The sequence below is a fragment of the Enhydra lutris genome, unplaced genomic scaffold, assembly GCF_002288905.1.
Source record: "Enhydra lutris kenyoni isolate GAN:26980312 unplaced genomic scaffold, ASM228890v2 scaffoldscaffold39, whole genome shotgun sequence".
Taxonomy (NCBI): domain Eukaryota; kingdom Metazoa; phylum Chordata; class Mammalia; order Carnivora; family Mustelidae; genus Enhydra; species Enhydra lutris.
Window position 1 is genome coordinate 21,229,879 of NW_019154123.1, and position 20,990 is coordinate 21,250,868.

The following is a 20,990-nucleotide window of genomic DNA, read 5'->3' on the forward strand; positions in this document are numbered from 1 at the left end:
TCCCTGTGGGCTGAGGAGATTCCCCGAACAGTGGTGCCCACTTGTAGCTGGCAATGTTCACCAGTCTCCAAACCCCTGACCTGCAAGACGTAGTGCATGTAAAGGTAGACTGCTACCGGACAAAGATCCTTGAACAAAGCTATCCTTCCACAGTCCTATTCCTGGAGTTCTGAGTCTGGGCCAGCCCTGGGAATAGTCAGTTCAGAGGTCAATCTCTATCCTTAGCTGACATTTCTAAGAAACTGACTTGCTCACATCTGCCTCATGGAAGAGAGCTACAAAGTGGCTATAGTCTGCCCTTGGCTTGGGCACTGAGTCACTGAAGGGGCATTCTCCCCAACCTCGGGGTGCCTTGCAAAGATATGAAAACTTGGTAAGCCTCAGCCTCCCACCAAAGTCCAAGAGGCCTCCCACACTGCCTACTGGGCTGAGAAGTAGAGAGAGAAGTCAAAGAGACCATGAGCCTCAGTATGCTTCTCAGACTGATTTGTTTATTGACTTGACAAACTCTTAGGGTCCCAGTGCCGAGACCCAAAGGCCTGTGCTATCCATAAAGAAAAAGCCCACACGTCCCAAGAGCAGCTGAAACCAGCTCACCCATTTATTTGACTGAGAACATGAAGGAGAACAACAAAATTAAACAATCTTTAATAAAATTCCTATAGAAAACTCAGTCACAGGGTAAATACTCGGTTTTCTTTCTCATGTCACTGAGGATTGAGAGCTCCCAAAAGTCTTTGGAGAAAAAGCAGTAGTTTTGCTGGATATTGCCAGTACTCCGAAAGAGCATCCATTTACACATTCAAACCAGTAGTTCTTATTGCACATATTAACATTATTTGCCATCTAGCACCCTAAATGACGGTACCTCAACAAATAAATTAAAGAATTCCATGTGGCATGAAACCATTTCAATTTGAACTAATATCCTTGAAAAATCACATTATTACAAGTTTTAATAAATACAGTAAGAACAGCTGGCATTTTACTAAAATACTGAATTTTAGGTCCGGAGATGATTCCATAAATAGTTTCTTTTCATTTGCTTTTTGTCTTGGATGCATTTGCTCAAGTATTATGCTCTATGAAGTGAACTCTTTCATAGATACCATGTAAAACTGAAATTACTATGTGCCTCATTACAGAAGCAACTGGAAGAACTGGATCTCATACAGTTAACTAAGAAAGTAACAAGAAAAAGCTCTGCTTTTTGTAAAACTTTAAAAGACAGAAAAAAAAAAGAAATGTCTTTTTATATAGATCTCCCACTAGAAATTTATAAATATATATGCAGCATATATATTATATTTGCCTCATGAGCAGATTTTCACCAAGTCTGGTAGGAATGATGCTGTCATGGTAGATAAATATCAGCAAAAGAGTTACTCTTTCTACAGATTTAAAGGTTTCTTTTGAAAAATAACAATAACTTCAAATTATGTTATAATTTATAGTTGATATAATTTAAAAAGGGAAGAAAGATACCTTTCTTTTAAGCCTCATTTGGAAAGTAAGAACAACTACCAGTCCCCAGGTGTGGATAAGTTGGCTGAGTGGTAACACTTGGTCACAATACAAAAAGAAGTATTTACACCTTTCTGGAAAAGTACCAAATACTTTAAAAAAAGAAGAAGAAGAAGAAGAAGAAGAAGAGGAAGAAGAAGAAGACAGAAAACAATCTCTAGTAGCATTCTTCGGCGTGCAAAGTCAGCAGGAAATGATTATCCATTATGTTGGGAGTTTTTATGATGAATCTTGGAAGCATTCAATGAAGCAGAGGGTGGTCATCGGGGATTGTTCAGATTAGGTTCTGTGGGATGCCTTGTTCTTAATTTAACTGAGTTCCAGGATTTCATTCCCTTTATAACATCTCTGGCAGGGTCATGTTCAATTTAGTGCAAGTGCAAACTGAAAACTAAACAAAACCAACAAATATATTAGGAGCAAAGGCTGATCATTAAGATCTGTAGTCTTTCCGAACTGTGTGGGCCATCCAGTTCACTTTAGTAGTCCAGCTTTCCCTGAGTGCCTCATCAAATTTTTGCTTAAATTGCTTGAGTGCTTCTTCTTCACTCTTCCCTAAGGCAAGAGAGTCCTAAAAATGAAAGGGAAAAAATCTGATTTCATATATCTTCCATAGCGACGCGCAAATGTCAAAATCTCAGTCATATCTCCCTAGCATCATTAAGTTGTGTGTCTCATGTTCTTATTTAAATCCCTTTTGCAGGATAGAGAATGACACAAGGTAGGGTGATAATATAATCTCTGCCAAAGGGTTTTTGAAGATGACGTTTTATGATTACTGCGCGACAATTACTCAGCTGCTGGGTAAAAGCAGTCTAACAAGAAATGGCTTTGTTCTATTCCCTTTGAACATCTGAACGAAACAGGTAGGTATAGCTGAGCTTCATGCCTATGAACTCCCATATACAAAGAAAAGGGGTTCATACCTTAAGATACTGTATATCCTTGACTGATGTGAGCTCAGGAAGCCCTGCAGTCAACATCAGTGCAAAAAGAGTGATGAAGAGATTCCCGTGCCGTCGTAAAATCAGATATGCATCCTCACAACACTGGCGGAAGCTTCAGTTGACGCAACAAATCACAACAACATGATATTAGAGAAGGAAGCAAATTTCACAAAGGAAAGCAAGAGAGACATATCTAGACTTTAATTTCTACTGAACTAACAGTTCATTTCTGATTTTTAAAACTCTGAAAATTGTCTCAAGAATAAAATCTACAGAGACTAATAAATCTGTCTAAAATCACACACACTAAATTGAAATTTTATAAAAGGCTACGTAACACTTACTGTGTGCTTTTTATTTTTTTTATTTTTTATTTTTTTTTTAAAGATTTTATTTAATTATTTGTCAGAGAGAGAGAGGGAGAGAGAGCGAGCACAGGCAGACAGAATGGCAGGCAGAGGCAGAGGGAGAAGCAGGCTCCCTGACGAGCAAGGAGTCCGATGTGGGACTCGATCCCAGGACGCCGGGATCATGACCTGAGCCGAAGGCAGCTGCTTAACCAACTGAGCCACCCAGGCGTCCCTACTATGTGCTTTTTAATTGAGACCCCAAAACTAGTTCTAAAACAAGTGGTAATTTATAATCCATGAGGATTTCTGAACATATTTGCAGATTCTACATTCGTAGCCAAATTCCACTGTAGTCTTAACTAATCTGTAGTCTAACAGAGACTAATTTATTTGATTTCCCCCAATTAGTATCAATACTTTTGCACTGCACCTCCACATCATCTTGCTTTCCCTCTCTCTCCTCTTAAAGACAGTTATTCAAGGGGCGCCCAGGTGGCTCAGTCAATTAAGCATCTGCCTTTGGCTCAGGTCATGATCCCAGAGTCCTGGGATCAAGCCCCGCATTGGGCACCCTGCTCAAAGGGAAACCTGCTTCTCCCTCTCCGACCCCCCGCTTGTGTTCCCTCTCTAGCTGTCTCTCTCTCTGTCAAATAAATAAATAAATCTTTAAAAAAAAAAAAAAGAGGACCATCCAATACTATCTCCCTAATTTTGCCCCCCCAAAAAACCCCAATACAAACAAACCCAAACAAATGAACACCCAAGAGGTATATTCTGCAGAAACTCGAGGCAGAACTAGAAATGATAATAGCAATCACGTGGCAAGCATATAGTATGAGTTGGTCACATCACATTACTTAACTCTAATTATCGTAATTGCTCTAAATTCTTTTAAAAAATATTTATTTATTTGAGAGAGAGAGAGATAGAAAGCAAGCTTGGAAAGGGGCAGAGGGAAAGGAGCAGACTCCCCATTAAGCACAGAGCCCGGACAATGGGGCTCAATCCCACGAAACTGAGATCATGATCTGAGCCAAAATCAAGAGTTGGATGCTTGACTGAGCCACCAGGTGCTCCAAAATAGCTCTAAAATTTAATTATTTTTGTCCCTATTTTAAGACAAAGAAACAAGACAAAAAGACAAGTAATGTGTTTAGAAACTTACAAGGAGTGAGGACTAGATTAGAGATTATAAAGTTCTGAACCCTGGCTCCCTTAGAATGAGCGCAAAGTGCCTGTCCCTCCCAACATCTCATTATGAAATGTCTTAACAGTTTCAGAGAATTTTCTAAGACAGATAAAAAGTGGTATAAATACTACTGGAATAAGACACAATAACTTATTTCAAATTTCTAGATTGTTTCTCCTCTCTGAACTAGAACATAGATCTGACAGGCAAATTCCTCAAAAGCCCCCAGTTAGCAGACTGTTTCCCTGATCTAAATATATCTCAGCTAAAAAATGCTAGTCCGGCTAGTCAGATGAGAAAATGTCAGATATGTTTATCCTTGACCTGAGGACAATACTCACCGGCCAAACTTCTCTGTGTTTCCTGTTTTTCCTTGTTGAATCACATGAATGAAATCATAGGTAAGAATAAAAGGCACCCGTTCCCTTTTAATGCCAAATTTAGACTTGAAATTTCCAAGAATATGTCCAAAGTCAATGTGGAAGAGCTGGAAAACAAATGGCACTTAATTTCTATTGTTTCTTTAGTTCCAAAGAGAAAGGCAGTATTTTAGCAGTCTTAGACTCTCAACACCACACTGATCCTCAACTGAGCCTTTTTTCACTCCTTTTATTGACATATAGTTGATACACAGTATTACATTAGTTTCAGGTGTACAACATACTGATTTGATAACTATATACATTACAAAATGTTCATGAGCCCTCTTCTCTTTTCAAAGGCTATTGGGTCACTTGAGAAGAGTGTTTCTATCATTCAAAGATCTATTTTTATACTCAGTAATAACCCTGACCAGATATTGAACTGCATTTACCCTGTGGGAAAGACAAATGTTTAAAAAGTGAAAGTAAAAAAAAAAAAAGAAAGAAAGAAAGAAAGAAAGAAGAAGAAGAAAAATGCATCCAAATAATAAATATGTCTGATTTTAAAAAGTCAAATAGTTCTACATATCAAACTATTTTGGTCAATATTTCTACATATGGAAATAAAAAAGTACAGCTTTGCCTTAATAGCCCCCTCAACACCCTGCGTGCTACTATTTAGAGGTAACTTCTCCCCACTCTTTCATGGGTTTTTCTTCCATTTTTTAAAAATGAAGTAAATTATGGATGGTAAAGACTTAGTACTTTGTGCTGATGTAATGCTATACAATGAGGCACTACTGTGCCTCGTAATTTCTGGTTAAATCAATACTCAGTGTTTATACTGTTCAGGCTATGTAAATCCATTTCAAAGCTAAGTCGTGTGGCAACAGTATACTACAACTGTATTTCCTTTTTTGCCCATCTTTTTCCTTGACAAAGCTTTTTTTGGCTTAGTGTCCTAGGACCGTCTCAATAATTCTTCCCCAAATCATTTTTTAAAACTTTTTTAGATTTATTTATTCATTTGAGAGACAGACAGAGAGAGTCTGGGGTGGAGGGAAAGAGGGAGAGGGAGACAGAGTCCCAGGCATACTTCCCACTGAGTACAGGGCCTGAAGTGGGGCTCAATCCCATGACCCTGAGACTATGGCTTGAGGTGAAACCAAGAGTCAGACACTCAACTAACTGCACCACCCAGGTGCCCCTCTCCCCAAATCTTATACTGAAAGAATATGTCATTTTAAATAACTGCAATAACTTTTCAAACACTAGATAAGTGTTTATCACCTTACTTTAAGCAAACAACCAACAAATATATGAAGCAGATGGTATGTGAAACAATGTTTGGGAAATAAAAGGAAAGCATGAAGACATGACTCCAAGAATCACTAAAGAATCTGCCTGGATTGCACAAGAGATTGTGCTGTATATAAGTAATAGCATCACCGAGGCCCTTAGCAGATCTAGGGAGCAGCTCACCTGGCCAGTTTTTTTGACCATAATGTTGTCACTATGTCTATCACCAATCCCAAGGACATAAGAAGCTACACAGTAGCCGGCACAGGACAGGGTAAACTCCTCAATGGCTCGGTCTAGGTCATCCCTGAAAAAAGAGAAAAAAATAAATAAAAGAATCAACAAAGGTTTTCAGTCTCCAAAAGTACAGGATGAGATCCAATTCACACTTCTGCTTCCTTTTTAATTGTGAGTAGAAAGGCAACACGGAGCTGCCATGAGCTGCAGTGAGTAGAAAGGCAATACGGAGCTGCTACGAGCAGAACATTCTGGATCAGCCAAGAGAGGGAGGGTGAACACTGCAGGACCGGAGCAGAAAGGAGTCATCAGGAAGTCTCCGAGACATCAGATAACTGGACCTCAGCCATTCAAACTGCTATGTCCTGGGGACTGAGCTTCACTGGGGTTGGGAGTAAGCTCAAATACATAACAAGAGGAGACCATCAGCTTTGTTTGGCTAATGCTGGACTATAGGACATTTTTTGGTCAGTTTTGACCTAACCCTGGAACTCCATATTTAAGAGTTAAGTATTATAGTTACAACACTTTAAATCACTAACTTAAATTAGAAGTTAGTAATATAGATCCTTTACAGACAAGGTCTTAAGATCAAAATTTGAAAACTAATCCTCACATTCAAGTCCTTTGGTTTTGCCAATGAATAAAATATAAATCTGACTTTTAAGTCTTTAGCCAAAAATACCTGCAGTGTTTTCCCCTCAAGGTGAAATTCCTTAACTGTCTATGATACTATGTCCAACATAGTAACCAATAATAACACAATTCCCACCCCTGTTTTTTTTTTTTTTTTTTAATTTGGAGCAATCACAGTCTACAAACTCACTTACTTTTACTGTAAAAATCTACTGAAAACTTACTAAGTTCATACACTCATGTAATTACAGAAGCTGACAAATTCAAAAAATTTTAAAAATTCATAAATTTAGATTGTAACTACTACAAGGCTCTGAAATTTGATCTAGATAAAGTAGAATTTAATGCTAACCATCTGTGAGCCTTTAGGAAGGCCTATTTGTCATTCTGATCTAACCTGAAATAAAGCAATAATTACACTAACATTTCCTCTAGGACACTGATGATTCTACTTGAAAGAACAGTTATTTGTTTGGCTATTTGTTCAGAAAAATGATAAACAAACTAACCCAGAATTGTATTCTTTAAGCCAGTTCAGAAGGGCATCTTTGTTGAAGGCTGCTGCAGCAGCCACATTGCTACTGTTCAGCTGAATGTCAGCAATTGTTTCAGAGGTGCTCACAACTTCAATGAGGCCAGAGCGATCTCCTGTCGCTAAGCAGCCATAAGGCAGCATCCTGAAAGGGAAAAAAATGGGCATAGTCACATGTATATGTTACTCATAAAATGAAACTTTAACAGTTTTAAAGTTTCTTCTTTGATTTTTAAAAAGCTTTATTAGTATTGGAATACTTGCTGTTTCTGTATTATTGTCATATGGAAAAATAAAAGTCCTATTTTCGGTTGGTGGGGGGAATCTCTTGGCCAACAGATGAAGTAGTTTACTAGAACTCCAATGTACCAGCTAGATGTATAATTTGTTATCCAGTTATTCTAGTGAAATATTCTATTTGTTTGTGTAGATGGACAGAAGCGTATTAGATAAAAGAAAAGTCTTTTATTTTTATTCTAAACCATCCTTTATGGAGCACCAATAGGTGCCACAAAGCAGGCTAAGCACTTTACACATTACTTTTGTTAATGAATGTCAACTCCATCTTTCCAGTTGTTCAAGGCGACAATCTTAACGTCACCTTTGACTCATTCTCTTATGACCAGCATTTACCTATCTTGAAAACGTGTACTTAAGACTTCTTTGCCTCCACTCTTCCTCCAGCTCCTACTAGACCAAATCACCATCAACCCTTAATTACTCAAGTTTCCTTATTAGTCTCCCTTCTCCCACACCATGGTTTGTTTTAAATGCAACAGCAATATAATCCATATAAAAAAATACACATATTATGTCACTCCTCCCCATCAAAAGCTCTGCATTGGCTTCCCACCCTAGGGTGAAAGCTAACAGGCTTGCCATAGCTCATAAGGCCCTTCACTTCTTCTTGTCTCCTCCCCTTGTTCACTTTATTCCTACTACACTGGCTTCCTTGCTTTCTTTAACCACAGCAGGAACAACCTTCTCTCATTCCATTTTCTCTGCCTAGAACATCTTTCCCCAAGACCTCTATATGACTTACTCCCTTATTTCTTTGAAGTTTTTGCTGAAATGTTTCTGTCTCAGTGAGAAATTACTGATCCTATTTAAAACCATGAAACTATCTGTGACATAACACTTACTATCTCTTCCCTGTTTCAATTTTCCTCTATAGCCCTCAACACTATCCAGACATCTTGTACACTTTGTTTCTTTATTGTTCCTCTCTCCATTATTGGATGGAAGTTCTACCCGGTAGGGATGTTTGTTCCCGGCTGTATCCTCAGTGCCTGAGAATGTGCCAGGCACAAAGCAGACTCTCAGTGAATATTTCTGAATGAACAGACAAATTTAGTAACAAAATCCCTGTAAGGTAAGTTCCCAGTTTACAAATGAGAAACAAAAGCAATTTGCAAAAGGCCATACATTTAACTAAGCAATTGATCTAAGACTTAAAACTAGGCCTGCGTGGCTCTAAAATTATCTTTTTTTTTTTTTTAAAGATTTTATTTATTTATTTGAGAGAGAGACAGTGAGAGAGAGCATGAGCGAGGAGAAGGTCAGAGAGAGAAGCAGACTCCCCGCGTAGCCGGGAGCCCGATGTGGGACTCGATCCCGGGACTCCAGGATCATGACCTGAGCCGAAGGCAGTCATCCAACCAACTGAGCCACCCAGGCGTCCCTAAAATTATCTTTTAAACCCAAGAGTCTCTAGAGTCACTGACTATATAACAGGCCTCTCAGACTGCTCTTGTGTAAAATATTTTTACTAATTGATAAGGAGCATTCTGCTCTGAATTTCATTTATACAATTATAGAAAATAAGAATTTTCTCATATCTCTTTTAATCATTTTAAGGAGATTTTCTTTTACAACTTAGGTATTCACATTCTTCCCCTATTTATTAGGGTTTTAAATATTTTCCTTAGTGACTTACATGACTTCTTTATATATTAACATTATCCTTTTCTTCTTTTGGTTATAAATATTTTCTTCAGTTTTTTTGTTTTTGTTTTTATTTAAAGAGTATTTATTTATCTATTTGAGAGAGAGAGGGAGAGAGAGAGAGAGAGAGAGAGAGAGAGAGAGACAGCCAGAGAGGGAATATAAGCAGTGGGAGTAGGGGAGGGAGAAGCAGGCTTCCCACTGAGCAAGCCCTGATGCGGGGCTTAATCCCAGGACCCTGGGATCATGACCCAAGCTGAATGCAGATGTTTAACAACTGAGTCACCCAGGCGCTCACCCCTTTATTCAGTTTTGTAAAAACTACGTTATCTTTACAGCAACTCCAAATTAGAATGTGATACTTTGGGAAGTTCAAATGAAAGGGGACTACAGAAAATGCAATGGATGGGATTCTAGAACTCAATAAATATATGGGTACAGCTATGTGCCAAGCATTGTGTTTGCTGTTGGTGATACAGAAAGGAGCAAGAAAAAAAAAAAAGGCAGTCCTTACTCATACACAATGCGTATATTATCTTTGTATGAATGAGAACTGCCATGAGAACATGTCAAGAGTTAAAAAAGATCTCTATGAGGAGGAAGGACAGCAGGGCTGGAGGAAAATATAAGGGGAATAGAAAAGCAAGGTGAGAACAAGAAACAGTGTTAGAAAGACTATGCAGGGCCCTATAGGTCATGTAAGGGCTTCTCTGTCATTCTCTAAAAGCACTGAGAAAGCTTTGAAGGACTTTATGAAAGAGGGGTGTGTGTGTGTGTGTGTGTGTTGGGAAAATGTATAAATGTATTACTGTAACAACCCAATTAAAAGAGCCATATTTCATTAAATAATCCCTAAGTTTCCATACAACCAAGAATTCAATTATTTTATGCCTCTTTTAGGCACTTTCCTAGTCTTAACAAAAGAAGTCTGGCAGAAGAATTGTCAAACTACATGTTGGCAGCCTCATATACCAATACACTGCTTTACATTTGCATTATTAATTTTTTCTTCTCCTTTTAAAAAGTTACCTTCAATAAGAAAAGTAGCTTGGAGCATGGAAGCTTTCCCAGCATCCCTGTCCTTCTCATGACACAACACATGTGAGGTAAACAGTGCATGGTTAAACTTTGGCTCACTTTCCTGCTTCTCCTCCCACCTCACTTGCAGCCAAACTGGGCAAAAATCCAACAACTTCCTCTTCAAAAGCATGCAATAATAAAAGCATTCAGTGTCTTGAGGATGAAACTCTCACAATGGGAAGGAAAAAACATCCTTGTTAGACAGACAGTTTGACAGAAGTCAAGCTGGGGACAAATTCCTGGAGTCCTGACCATCTTACATGGGCCCGATTTGCACTCAACTTCCACACTTCTTTTAAAGGCTGTAACAACAACTGGTAATGTTTCTTTTTCTTTGTCACTATCTCTGACCCAAGGAGCAATTTGTTGCCTTTCCACTAAACAAGAATTAAAATATAAATTCTAGGGGCACTTGGGTGGCTCAGTCGTTAAGCATCTGCTCAGGTCATGATCCCAGGGTCCTGGGATTGAGCCCTGCATCAGGCTCCCGGCTCAGCAGGAAGCCTACTACTCCCCTTCCCCACTCCCCCTGCTTGTGTTCCTTCCCTTGCACACTCTCTCTCTCTCTCATTGTGTGTGTGTGTGTGTGTGTGTGTGTGTGTGTGTGTGTGTGTGTCAAATAAATAAATAAATAAATAGTAAGTAAGTAATAAATAAAATAAAATAAAATAAAAATTCTACAGCAGAGAGGATGGCAGCCCCATAACCCTACTCTCAGTGGGTATGTAGAAAATTTTCTCCGGCCTTGACTCTGACACATCAACCCAAATCAGAATGGTACCGGGAGTCCCTTGCTTCCAAAGGAGGAAATTATAATTCCTTTACCTAATGTTTGCATTGCTTCCATCTTCTTCCTTAATCCTTCCTTCTAAGATTACCAATACCAGTGTCATTACAGAACTGTTTATTAGCACTCTTAAAAGGGAACTAAATCCCATTAATGTAACTCAGATGTAAAGTCACAATGAAGACAGCCATCCAAAATTCAGGGGGTGGAAGAAGGCTGTCAAATCTACCAAAGGTCAGATAGATTTATATATAGACCACCGGTGAAACTTGACAGAAAAGGCTGAATATCTATTATTTATTGACTGAAAGAGGTCAGAGTGTTCTAACATACTGATGGCTTACAAATGTTCTAAAATTTGACATGACAGATACCAAGAGTATTTTTGAGACATCAGAGAAAAATGAAAATGAGAAATACACACTTTCATTCATGCTAACATGGTACTGTTACGAGTACTAAAATATTCTGGTCAAAGAAATAAGTATAGAAGGTACCTGAAGATTTAAGATTGAAGTTAGAAGAGTTTGTGCTACGTGACCGAGTTTAACCTCAACAGCTGGCCAAAAGAAAACAAACAACAGGAATACTGGAACACGTATTTATAGAAACAGTAAAAAAAAGTTTGGTGAGAAAAAGGTATTCATTTAGAAATGAACCCTAAAGAATTATAGTTCTACATATTTTAAAAACATGGGGTCAGAGTACAAGAAGTCAGCAAAGATCTCACTGAACAGACGAGTTCCTTTTTCTTAGACACTTGTTGCTTCCCATAAGAGAAACATTAGGTTTGTTTCTAGCACTCCCACATGTGGTTTCCTCCCTTTGCCTGAGGTCACAATGAACTTCATTTGAAGCTAAATGAGCTTTACATTTGAGTAGAATGGGTAAAATAAAAAAGCTAAGAGAAAAGAAAAGGATTGGGGTTTTTAATTAGGCTGATGGAACTGACACAGGCAAACCAAAGGGACCCCATGAAAGCAAAAGCTGTTTTGTTCCTTTTGCTTTTTTTTCCTGCTTCTATTCTTGCTAGGACCTGCACGTCTGCCCTACATATGCCTTAATGCATGTCTCCCCTGTAAGGGACAAAGTTAATGGTATCTTTAGAGTCTTCTAACACTGTAGGTAATATCTAAACCACTGTGCTAGGCATCTTAAAGCCAAGACCCTGGCCTCAAGTAATAAGTGACTTATGATGGACACCTGGACCTTGTCCTTATTCTAACTGGTTCCTGGATACCTGAGAGGACACTTAGGTCAGACCACCATCCTCAATAAAACCCCCCAGCTCCCAAACAAAGATAAGACTCAGTCTCCTTTCCTTTCCAAGTGTCCGGGACAGTCCATCTGTAACTGCTCTCCCTATTATCCTCAATAAACTCTGCTTTCGCCTCCTGCTGGCTCCTGGTAAATTTCTGTCCTGCGTGAAGCCAAAGACCCTCTTGGTCTTGTGGGATCTTGTGGGATCCCCCCTGGGTCCCTTGGACCTGGCTTGTAGGCATCAGAACTTTACTTTTTATACATTTTTTTATTTAATTTTTTGAGAGAGAGACAGAGGGTGGGTGAGGGAGGGGGGTTTGCAGCAGGCAGAGGGGGAGAGAATCTTGAGGCTCCATGTCTAGCACGGGGCCTGACACGAGGCTTGATCTCGTAATCTGAGCTCAAGAGTCAGACGCTTAACCAACTGAGCCACCCAGGCTCCCTGTACACACTGAAACTTAAAAACAAAATTTTTACCTCAACCTTTCATAACTGAACATTGACTCCCCGTATGCTCTGAATCTGCTTTTAGCAAAGGAGACTACTTTGTAGCTTACATGATAACTGGGAAGAACCAATGAATTACTAGACTAAGCTTGAAAAGTCTCCCATTTTTATGGGATAAATCAAGTAAAATCAGGGCATCTATGTAGCTCAGTCAGTTAAGCGACTGCCTTCAGCTCAGGTCATGATCCCAGGGTCTTGGAATCCAGCCGCACCTTGGGCTCCCTGCTCAGTGGGGGGCCTGTTTTGCCCTCTGCCTCTGCTGCTCCCCCTGCCTGTGCTCTCCTACTCTCTGTCAAATAAATAAATAACATCTTTTTAAAAAAATCAAGTAAAATAATTTTTGCAGGAGTTTACTTTATAGGAAGGGTCAACAAACTTTTGGAGATTAAGCCAGATAGTAAATATTTTAGGCACTGCAGACTATTCAATTCTGCAGTTACAGCATAAAAGCAGTCACAGACAGTATGTAAACAAATGAGCTGTGGTTGCGTGCCAATAAAACTTTATATACAAACAGTGGGGGTTGGGGGGGGTGCTGTAAACCAGATCCCTCTGGGTTTATGTCCTTCAGGCAGAGTTCACAATCACTCATTCCTCTTATCTATACTGTATTTCCTATGTGTATGTGCTTGACTAAAAAAAACTTGCTGCCTATTCCAAAATAATTCTACTTTTTACATAGCTATATTAGAAATTCCTCCCAAATTAAAAGCAAAACTCTGTCACTTGTGGTACTCAAAGGGTCCTCTTCAGATAAACCATAATCTTACTTCCTTATTTCAATCACAAGTCCCACAAAAGTAACAATACCAACAGCAAATTGCTCTTTCTACCTCAACAGCATGGAAAGATCTAAGACTAAAACTCCTTTGAAGAAAAAAACAGAAACAAAAAAACAAATCAATGAAAAGTTATGTATTTGAGGCACCACAACACTTTGATAAACAAAGGGTTATAGAGCTATCTCATCATGATTGCTTTCTTGCTTCTACTAGTAAAATGAAAAAGTGCCATGAAGTATACAGCCTGATGGACCTAGATTAAGAGTCTCGTGCTCAGGGAGCCTGGGTGGCTCAGTTGTTAAGTGTCTGCCTTCCACTCAGGTCATGATCTGGGGTCCTGGGATCGAGCCCCACATCAGGCTCCCTGCTCAGCAGGAAGCCTGCTTCTCCCTCTCCCACTCCCCCTGCTTGTGTTCCCTCACTCGCTTTGTCTCTCTCTTCCGCTTTGTCTCTCTCTCCCTATCAAATAAATAAAATCTTTAAAAAAAAAAAAAAAAAGTCTCATGCTCTATCGACTGAGCTAGCCAAGCTGACAGGCCTAGATTTGAATCAGGCTCCTTCACTTAACATTTTTTAACCTTTGACAAATTGTTTAAAAGCCCTTGAGCCTTAATTTTCTCATCTGTTAAAAAGAAGTAACACAATCTTACACAGTTTTTTAAGTTACACGACATTACATATGTGAAGAACCTAATAGAACACTGGCTCAGTCAATGAATAGCAAGTATTTTAAGTTTAAAAAATCCTAAAATATATTTAGTAATGAAGAAAACAATTCAAGTTTCAAAAATTAATCAGAAAACACTCTTATAATCTTAAAGGGATAAAGTCAATGACAAGTAAAATTGTTTACAGCAAACTAGTAGACTAAGCTGCTATAGATACTAAAATGCATGCCTGAGTGGCTCAGTTGTTAAGCATCTGCCTTCGGCTGGGGTCGTGATCCCAGGGTCTTGGGATCGAGCCCCACAACGGGCTCCCTGCTCAGCGGGAAGCTTGATTCTCCCTCTCCCACTCCCCGTGCTTGTGTTCCCTCTCAGGCTATGTCTCTGTCAGATAAATAGACAAAATCTTAGAGAAAAAAAAAAGATAAAGTCAAAAATGTTTCATAAACAGTTACAGTTAATGAAAGAAAAGGAGCTCTGGGTCCCAGAAATATAGATTATTCATAGCACTGGCTGAGGAAGTCACTGACTTGGTTGACATTTTAATGTCCATGAGAAAAGAGATACACTGTTGTGCCCAGAAGGACAGAATCTGGACCTGAGATCCTAATACAAGGCTGAGGATCTGAAAAGGCTTTCAAGTGTCTGAAAAAGGAACTAGAAAAAAAAGGAACATCACTGATCAGAAGATGTAGCATGAAAGTCTGCCATCTACCCTGAGCACTGGATGGGGGGGGGGGGGTTCATGAAAATGCAAAAACTCAAGACTTCCTACATTCTCGTGAGATCCAAGTATAAACTACCTGTGAAATCTGAGAGCATGAAGGCAAAAAGTTAAAATAAAAACTGACTGATCATGTGTAAAGACCTTGAGAAACAGCACAAATTAAACTCAAACTCAAAATATTTTGAGAGGATACTTTCACGCCCTACAGAGCAAAGGACACTCAGAGAAAACACAATCCACACTAAAAGGAATTCAAAACCAAATGTTGTCAACTACACAACAAAATGAAATTGGACAATGTAGAAGAGAAATTTAGTGAACTAGAAGACCAAATATAAGAAACTACAAAGAATGTCACCTAAAGATGGGAAATAGGAAGACAGGTTAAGAGAGATGCAGGACAGAAAAGTCCAACACACCTCTACCAAAGTTGCAGAAGACTGTGAGGGTGGAAGCAATGCAATATTGAAAAATATGGATACATTTTGTAGGAACTAAAAGAAACCCATATGCCAACAAATTGCAGTAAAAACTGCAAAAACCAAAGGCAAAGAGAAATTTGTTTTCCACAATGGGCAAAAAAAAAATACTATTTAGACTGACAGCAGTCTTTTACAAAGTAACAGAGGTCAGAATACCATGGAATAACATCTTCAAGGTTTCTAGGGAAAGCAGCTATAAATTTGGATTTTAAAATTCTATAACTAGGTGATGTCTGCAAAAACAGGAAGTTAAGGACATCTAAAAATCTGGTCTTCCATTAAAAGCAACAAGAACACTAGCCAAAAAGTGTCAGAATTGACTATTTAAGTAATATAGAAATGTAAGAAAGAGTTGCAGCAATCAGCAAGTGTTTATGAAACACTTAATTTCTTCAATTAAGAAAATAGCTGAATCTCAGCTGTTTTATATCATCACATAGTTCAATTTCCCACCTTCCCAGTTCCAGAGTAGACTTGACAATGAATAGTCCACAATCACAGTGCATACAGTAATCTACTAGCCATTAGAGGGGGCAAAATGGGGTTGGAGGTCCTTTGGCCCCATTTCTGGAGCTAACATTCTTCAAACTCTCTAGTGGTTCCCAGGAAGAGCTCACTCACAATTCTCTTGTTTCTCTGATCTGAATCAGACCTCACCTACTGTGAAGTGCCGTTTACTGGGATATTTTGGGGAAAAAAAAAATCACTATCAACTAACACTGCAGCTATCTAAGGGGTAAGTAACAGCGGAAGTAAGTAACAGCTGGGCAAATAACAGGCTAACCAAAAAGCTTAGAGGAAAAAGCTGGGGAGTAAGGTGTCCATAGAGGACAGTAAAAAACTCCAACATAATCATAGAAATCTACAAAGCCGTGTGCATGAATAGGGTTTTATGCATACACAGGGGAGTGTACAGCGCAGCGAAGAATTTAGATGGTCATAGTTATCACCTCTTGCTAACATTCAGACATTACACAAGTTAGGCCTAAGACACAATTCTGAACTACCTGGCTGGCTGCTGAAGGAACTACCCTAACACATAGAGTCTCTCAGTAAAGAACGGAAAACTTACAGATTTCAGGGACTCAAGGAAGCCTTGGTCAATTACTAGTTGACCAATAAACTAATCAAGGAGAGAAATCAGTAACCACGTATGAGCATACAAACTTTACATATAATTACTTTAGATAAAACATTAAATAAACAGACCGCAACAACACAAAACCCTAAAGAATGATTAGAATCTGATTTTCAGAGCTGCCAAATTAAAGTGTTCGGTTTCAACAAAAAAATGTATGAGACATACAAAGAAACAAGAAAATATTACCCATACATAAGAAAAAAGCACCATATAAAAAATGTCCCCAAGGAAGCCCAAATGTTGAACATTTCAGACACAAATGTTAAAACTCCTATCTTTTTATTATTTTTTAAAGATTTTATTTACTTATTTGACAGAGAAAGAGAGATCACAAGTAGGCAGAGAGAGAGGGGGAAGCAGGCTCCCCGCTGAGCAGAGAGTCCAATGCGGGGTTCAATTCCAGGACCCTGAGACCATGACCTGAGCCGAATGCAGAGGCTTAACCCATTGAGCCCCCCAGGTGCCCCAAAAACACCTATTTTTTTTAAGACTTTATTTATTTTAGATAGAAAGGGCATACATGCAGAGTAGAGGGAGCAACAGAGGGACAGAATCTCCAGCAGACCCCCTGCTGAGTGTGGACCCTGACATGGGTCTTGATCCCATGACCTATGACATCACTTTTTTTTTTTTTTTAAAGAATTTATTTATTTATTTATTTATTTATTTATCTGACAGACAAAGATCACAAGTAGGCAGAGAGGCAGGCAGAGAGAGGGGGGGAAGGAAGCAGGCTCACCGCTGAGTAGAGAGTCCGATGAGGGACTCGATCCCAAGATTCTGGGATCATGACCTGAGCGGAAGGCAGAGGCTTAAACCACTGAGCCACCCAGGCTCCCCAGTTTGTCAATATTTTAGCATGTCACTTTTCAGTGAGCTCTTAATACAACTGAAATAATTCTATGAAAACACTTCTGCACTTCACTTTTTTTACTTGACATTTGAAGATAAGCATTTTCTCCAAATTGTAAAGCAATTCTCTATGAACAATAATGTAAAATACCTGAAATACTTGGTCATATGAGTACGTTAGTTATTTTTTTTAAGCTTTCTTTATTTGAGAGAGAGAGAGAAAAAGGGAGAGAGAGATGTGGTGGAAGGGCAGGGGGAGGGGCAGAGGAAGGAGGAGACAAGCAGACTCCCTGCAGAGTGGGGAGTCTGATGTAGGGCTCGATCCCAGGTCCCTGAGATCATGACCTGCGCCGAAACCAAAAGTCAGACACTTAACCACAGTGGTCTAATTTTCTTTTTTTTTTTGTAAATAAAGCAAGGATGAATATCCTTGTGCATAAATTTCTGTCCACATTTTTAATTTTTTTTAATAGGCTCCGCACCCAACATGGAGCCCAATGCAGGGTTTGAACTCACCATTCTAAGACCTGAGCTGAAATCAAGACGCAAAGGCTTAATCAAGTGAACCACCTAGGCACCCCTCCGCATTTCTAATTTTTTTTTTTTTAAGATTTTATTTATTTATTTGACAGAGAGAGAGATCACAAGTAGGTAGAGAGGCAGGCAGAGAGGGGGGGGGGGAGCAGGCTCCCTGCCGAGCAGAGAGCCCAATGTGGGGCTCAATCCCAGGACCCTGAGATCATGACCTGAGCCAAAGGCAGAGACTCAACCCACTGAGCCACACAGGCGCCCCCACATTTCTAATTTTAAAGTAAATTCTGGAAATACTGGATAGAGGATATAAAAAAAAACTTGATACAGGCAGGTTTATATTAATTTACAAAGGTATATGAAAATATTTGTGTTTCTGTTGCTTCACTGGTCTCTTAGACAAGTTTATCATTTAACAAAATCTTTGCTAGGAAATCAGTGGTATCCAACTCTTCTTGTAATTTGTACGTCTATGCTGGAATTGACTGTGCTCACATAATTTTTAGTGTATTTATTTTATATCTTGTATGAACAGCCTTTTCACATTTTTTCTCCATATCTCTTTCTATAAGCTTTTAAAATATTTAGGATTATTACAGACTTCTACCCTGTTCATTATTAATATTATGCCCAGTGTAAGGCTTGAGATTTAATTTTTTAGATTTATAAGATTCAAACCTATATTGTTATACAAATGCAATCAACATTTTTTTTGTAATTATCTTAATTACAATGATTAAAGTTTTAAAATCCATTATGTTGGACACCTGCATGGCTCAGTGGGTTAAGCCTCTGCCTTCGGCTCAGGTCATGATCTCAGGGTCCTGGGATCGAGCCTCACATGGGGCTCTCTGCTCAACAGGGAGCCTGCTTCCCCCTCCCTCTGCCTGCCTCTCTGCCTACTTGTGATTTCTCTCTCTGTCAAATAAATAAATAAAATCCATTATGTTTTCTTTTTTCTGTTGCCATAAAGCTGTTCTGCTGTCTACCCCTAATAATGGTGACAAGCTGAAAACCCTAAAAGAACCCCTAAACACTTCCCTTTCCTAAAGGTAGTGGAATCAATGTTACCAGGCTAAGAAGACAGGCAGGCCCTTCTTTGGCTTTGTCATTCCCAGGACCACCAGCCAGTGCATCCTTCATGAGAGCACCTTTAAAACCATAGGTTAGATAGAGCGTGACTCTTGCTGTCTGTCCAGGGTTTACTGGAAGTTCAAGCCTCTTTCTTTCTGGAATCTCTGTACATATATAGTTTTACATCTGATGAGGCTTCAATAAGACAATGTATTTGACAGTACACTATAAACTGTAAAATGCTATATAAATATTACCATGAACAACAATTAATAATAGCAGGAGAGAAGGAATAAAAAGGAAGTTTTAAAAATTCTGCTGTGGGAGGAATACAACATGAGACAAAAATAAAGTCACTAGAAATCTCACCGAAGATCCAAACCAGCTTCTTTCCAAAGTAAATCCATCAAGCGCAGCATTTGGAGTGTCAACATATCTTGTCGTAAATCTAAGGGGGGGGGGGGTAAAAATCCTGCTTTATTATAAATACTTCTCAATTTTTGTCTCATAACATTAATTCAAGATTAGCTAATTCAGCCAGACTTAACTAAAACCTTGACAAATATTGTGCTAATACTTTCCCAAAATTTTAATGCTGACCATATTTATTTTGTTAAATGTTAAGTCTGGGGCACCTGTGCGCTCAGTTAAGTGGCTGCCTTCAGCTCAGGTCATGATCCCAGGGTCCTGGGATCCAGCCCCACACTGGGCTCCCTACTCAGCAGGGAGTCGGCTGCTTCTTCTGCCCCTCACTCTGCTCTCATGCACTCTCTCTCTCTAATAAATAAATAAAATCTAAAAATATATATTAGGTTTATTGGTTAGCATGTGCCCATAACACTAGTAACTAAATTAAATTGAACAATATTTTTATTTTATTTATTATTTTTTTAAAAGATTTTATTTATTTATTTGACAGACAGAGATCACAAGTAGGCAGAGAGGCAGGCAGAGAGAGAGGAGGAAGCAGACTCCCTGCCGGGCAGAGAGCCTGATGTGGGGCTCGATCCCAGGACCCTGGGATCATGACCTGAGCCAAAGGCAGAGGCTTAACCCACTGAGCCACCCAGGTGCCCCTGAACAGTATTTTTAATTGGGGCAGCTGGCTGCCTCAGTCAGTAGAACATGTGACTCTTGATCTCAGGGTCATGAGTTCAAGTCCCATGTTGGGTGTAGAGATTACTTAAGGAAATTCTCACTGTTTCACTTTCATGAAAATTGTACAATTTTCATTGTAAGCTATTATACTAATTGTATGGATACTGTAATACCATATAACACAGTCACGCTGTGTACAGCATCCATACAATTCACACTGCTAATTTTTTTCTTTCCTGGTTGTGTTTAAAAATACACAGAAAGTTCTTAAAAATCACTTAAGTGATTATATAATGGGTTACAGAACTCTAATAGTCAATTTTATTTATTGTATCTAAGGATAATTTTTAGCTAACAGAGGGCTGTGAAAGTACTGACTTCTACACAATGACATTCACATGGTCAAGTGGGGTTAGATGTCTAGCAAAACACTACAAGTTCATTTTAAAATAGACATAAGCACATTTACTTATGTTCCTTTAATTCCTTTTAATAAACCCAACATACAATACTATAATCCTTTTGGACGTGAAGAACCTGAAGCTCAGTGAATTTTATGTGACTTGTCTATAATCACACAATAACAAGTGGTGGTTGTCATAACTGCCTTCTGATTGGTGTAATCACCTCAGAGGCATTCCTTTTGAAAATACTTGTCAGTAAAATATTTTAATTAAAATACAGAATTATGGCAGCAATATCAAAATTGTTACCACTGAAACAGAATATATGAATATACCACTGAAAATACTCTCTTGTACTTCACAAGCTTTTTACCATATTTTGTAGGGGGTAAAAAAAGATTTATTAGAACAATGTATATAAGTAAGCTGTAAACATTATTTTCTAAGAGGAAAAAAAAGGGATTTAAGACATGTAAAATTCAACCTTATGACCACTGATAGCATCTGTTACACATTTACACATCACCTTTCAGATAAAGCAAACTGACAACAAATGAAAAATACTAAGGAATTTGGTACC

At 38.8% G+C, this 20,990-nt stretch overlaps 1 protein-coding gene across 1 annotated transcript in view; it reads right to left on the bottom strand.

Moving 5' to 3' along the window:
- Positions 1 to 488: 488 nt before the first annotated feature.
- Positions 489 to 20,990, bottom strand: part of LOC111155003 (phosphatidylinositol-4,5-bisphosphate 3-kinase catalytic subunit beta) — a 110,718-nt gene continuing 90,216 nt past the window's right edge. Inside the window, 6 exon segments of the mRNA XM_022514995.1 lie at positions 489 to 2,095; positions 2,451 to 2,583; positions 4,352 to 4,497; positions 5,855 to 5,978; positions 7,054 to 7,221; positions 19,278 to 19,356. Coding sequence (XP_022370703.1) covers positions 1,958 to 2,095; positions 2,451 to 2,583; positions 4,352 to 4,497; positions 5,855 to 5,978; positions 7,054 to 7,221; positions 19,278 to 19,356 — 788 coding nt within the window. The 3' untranslated portion in view covers positions 489 to 1,957.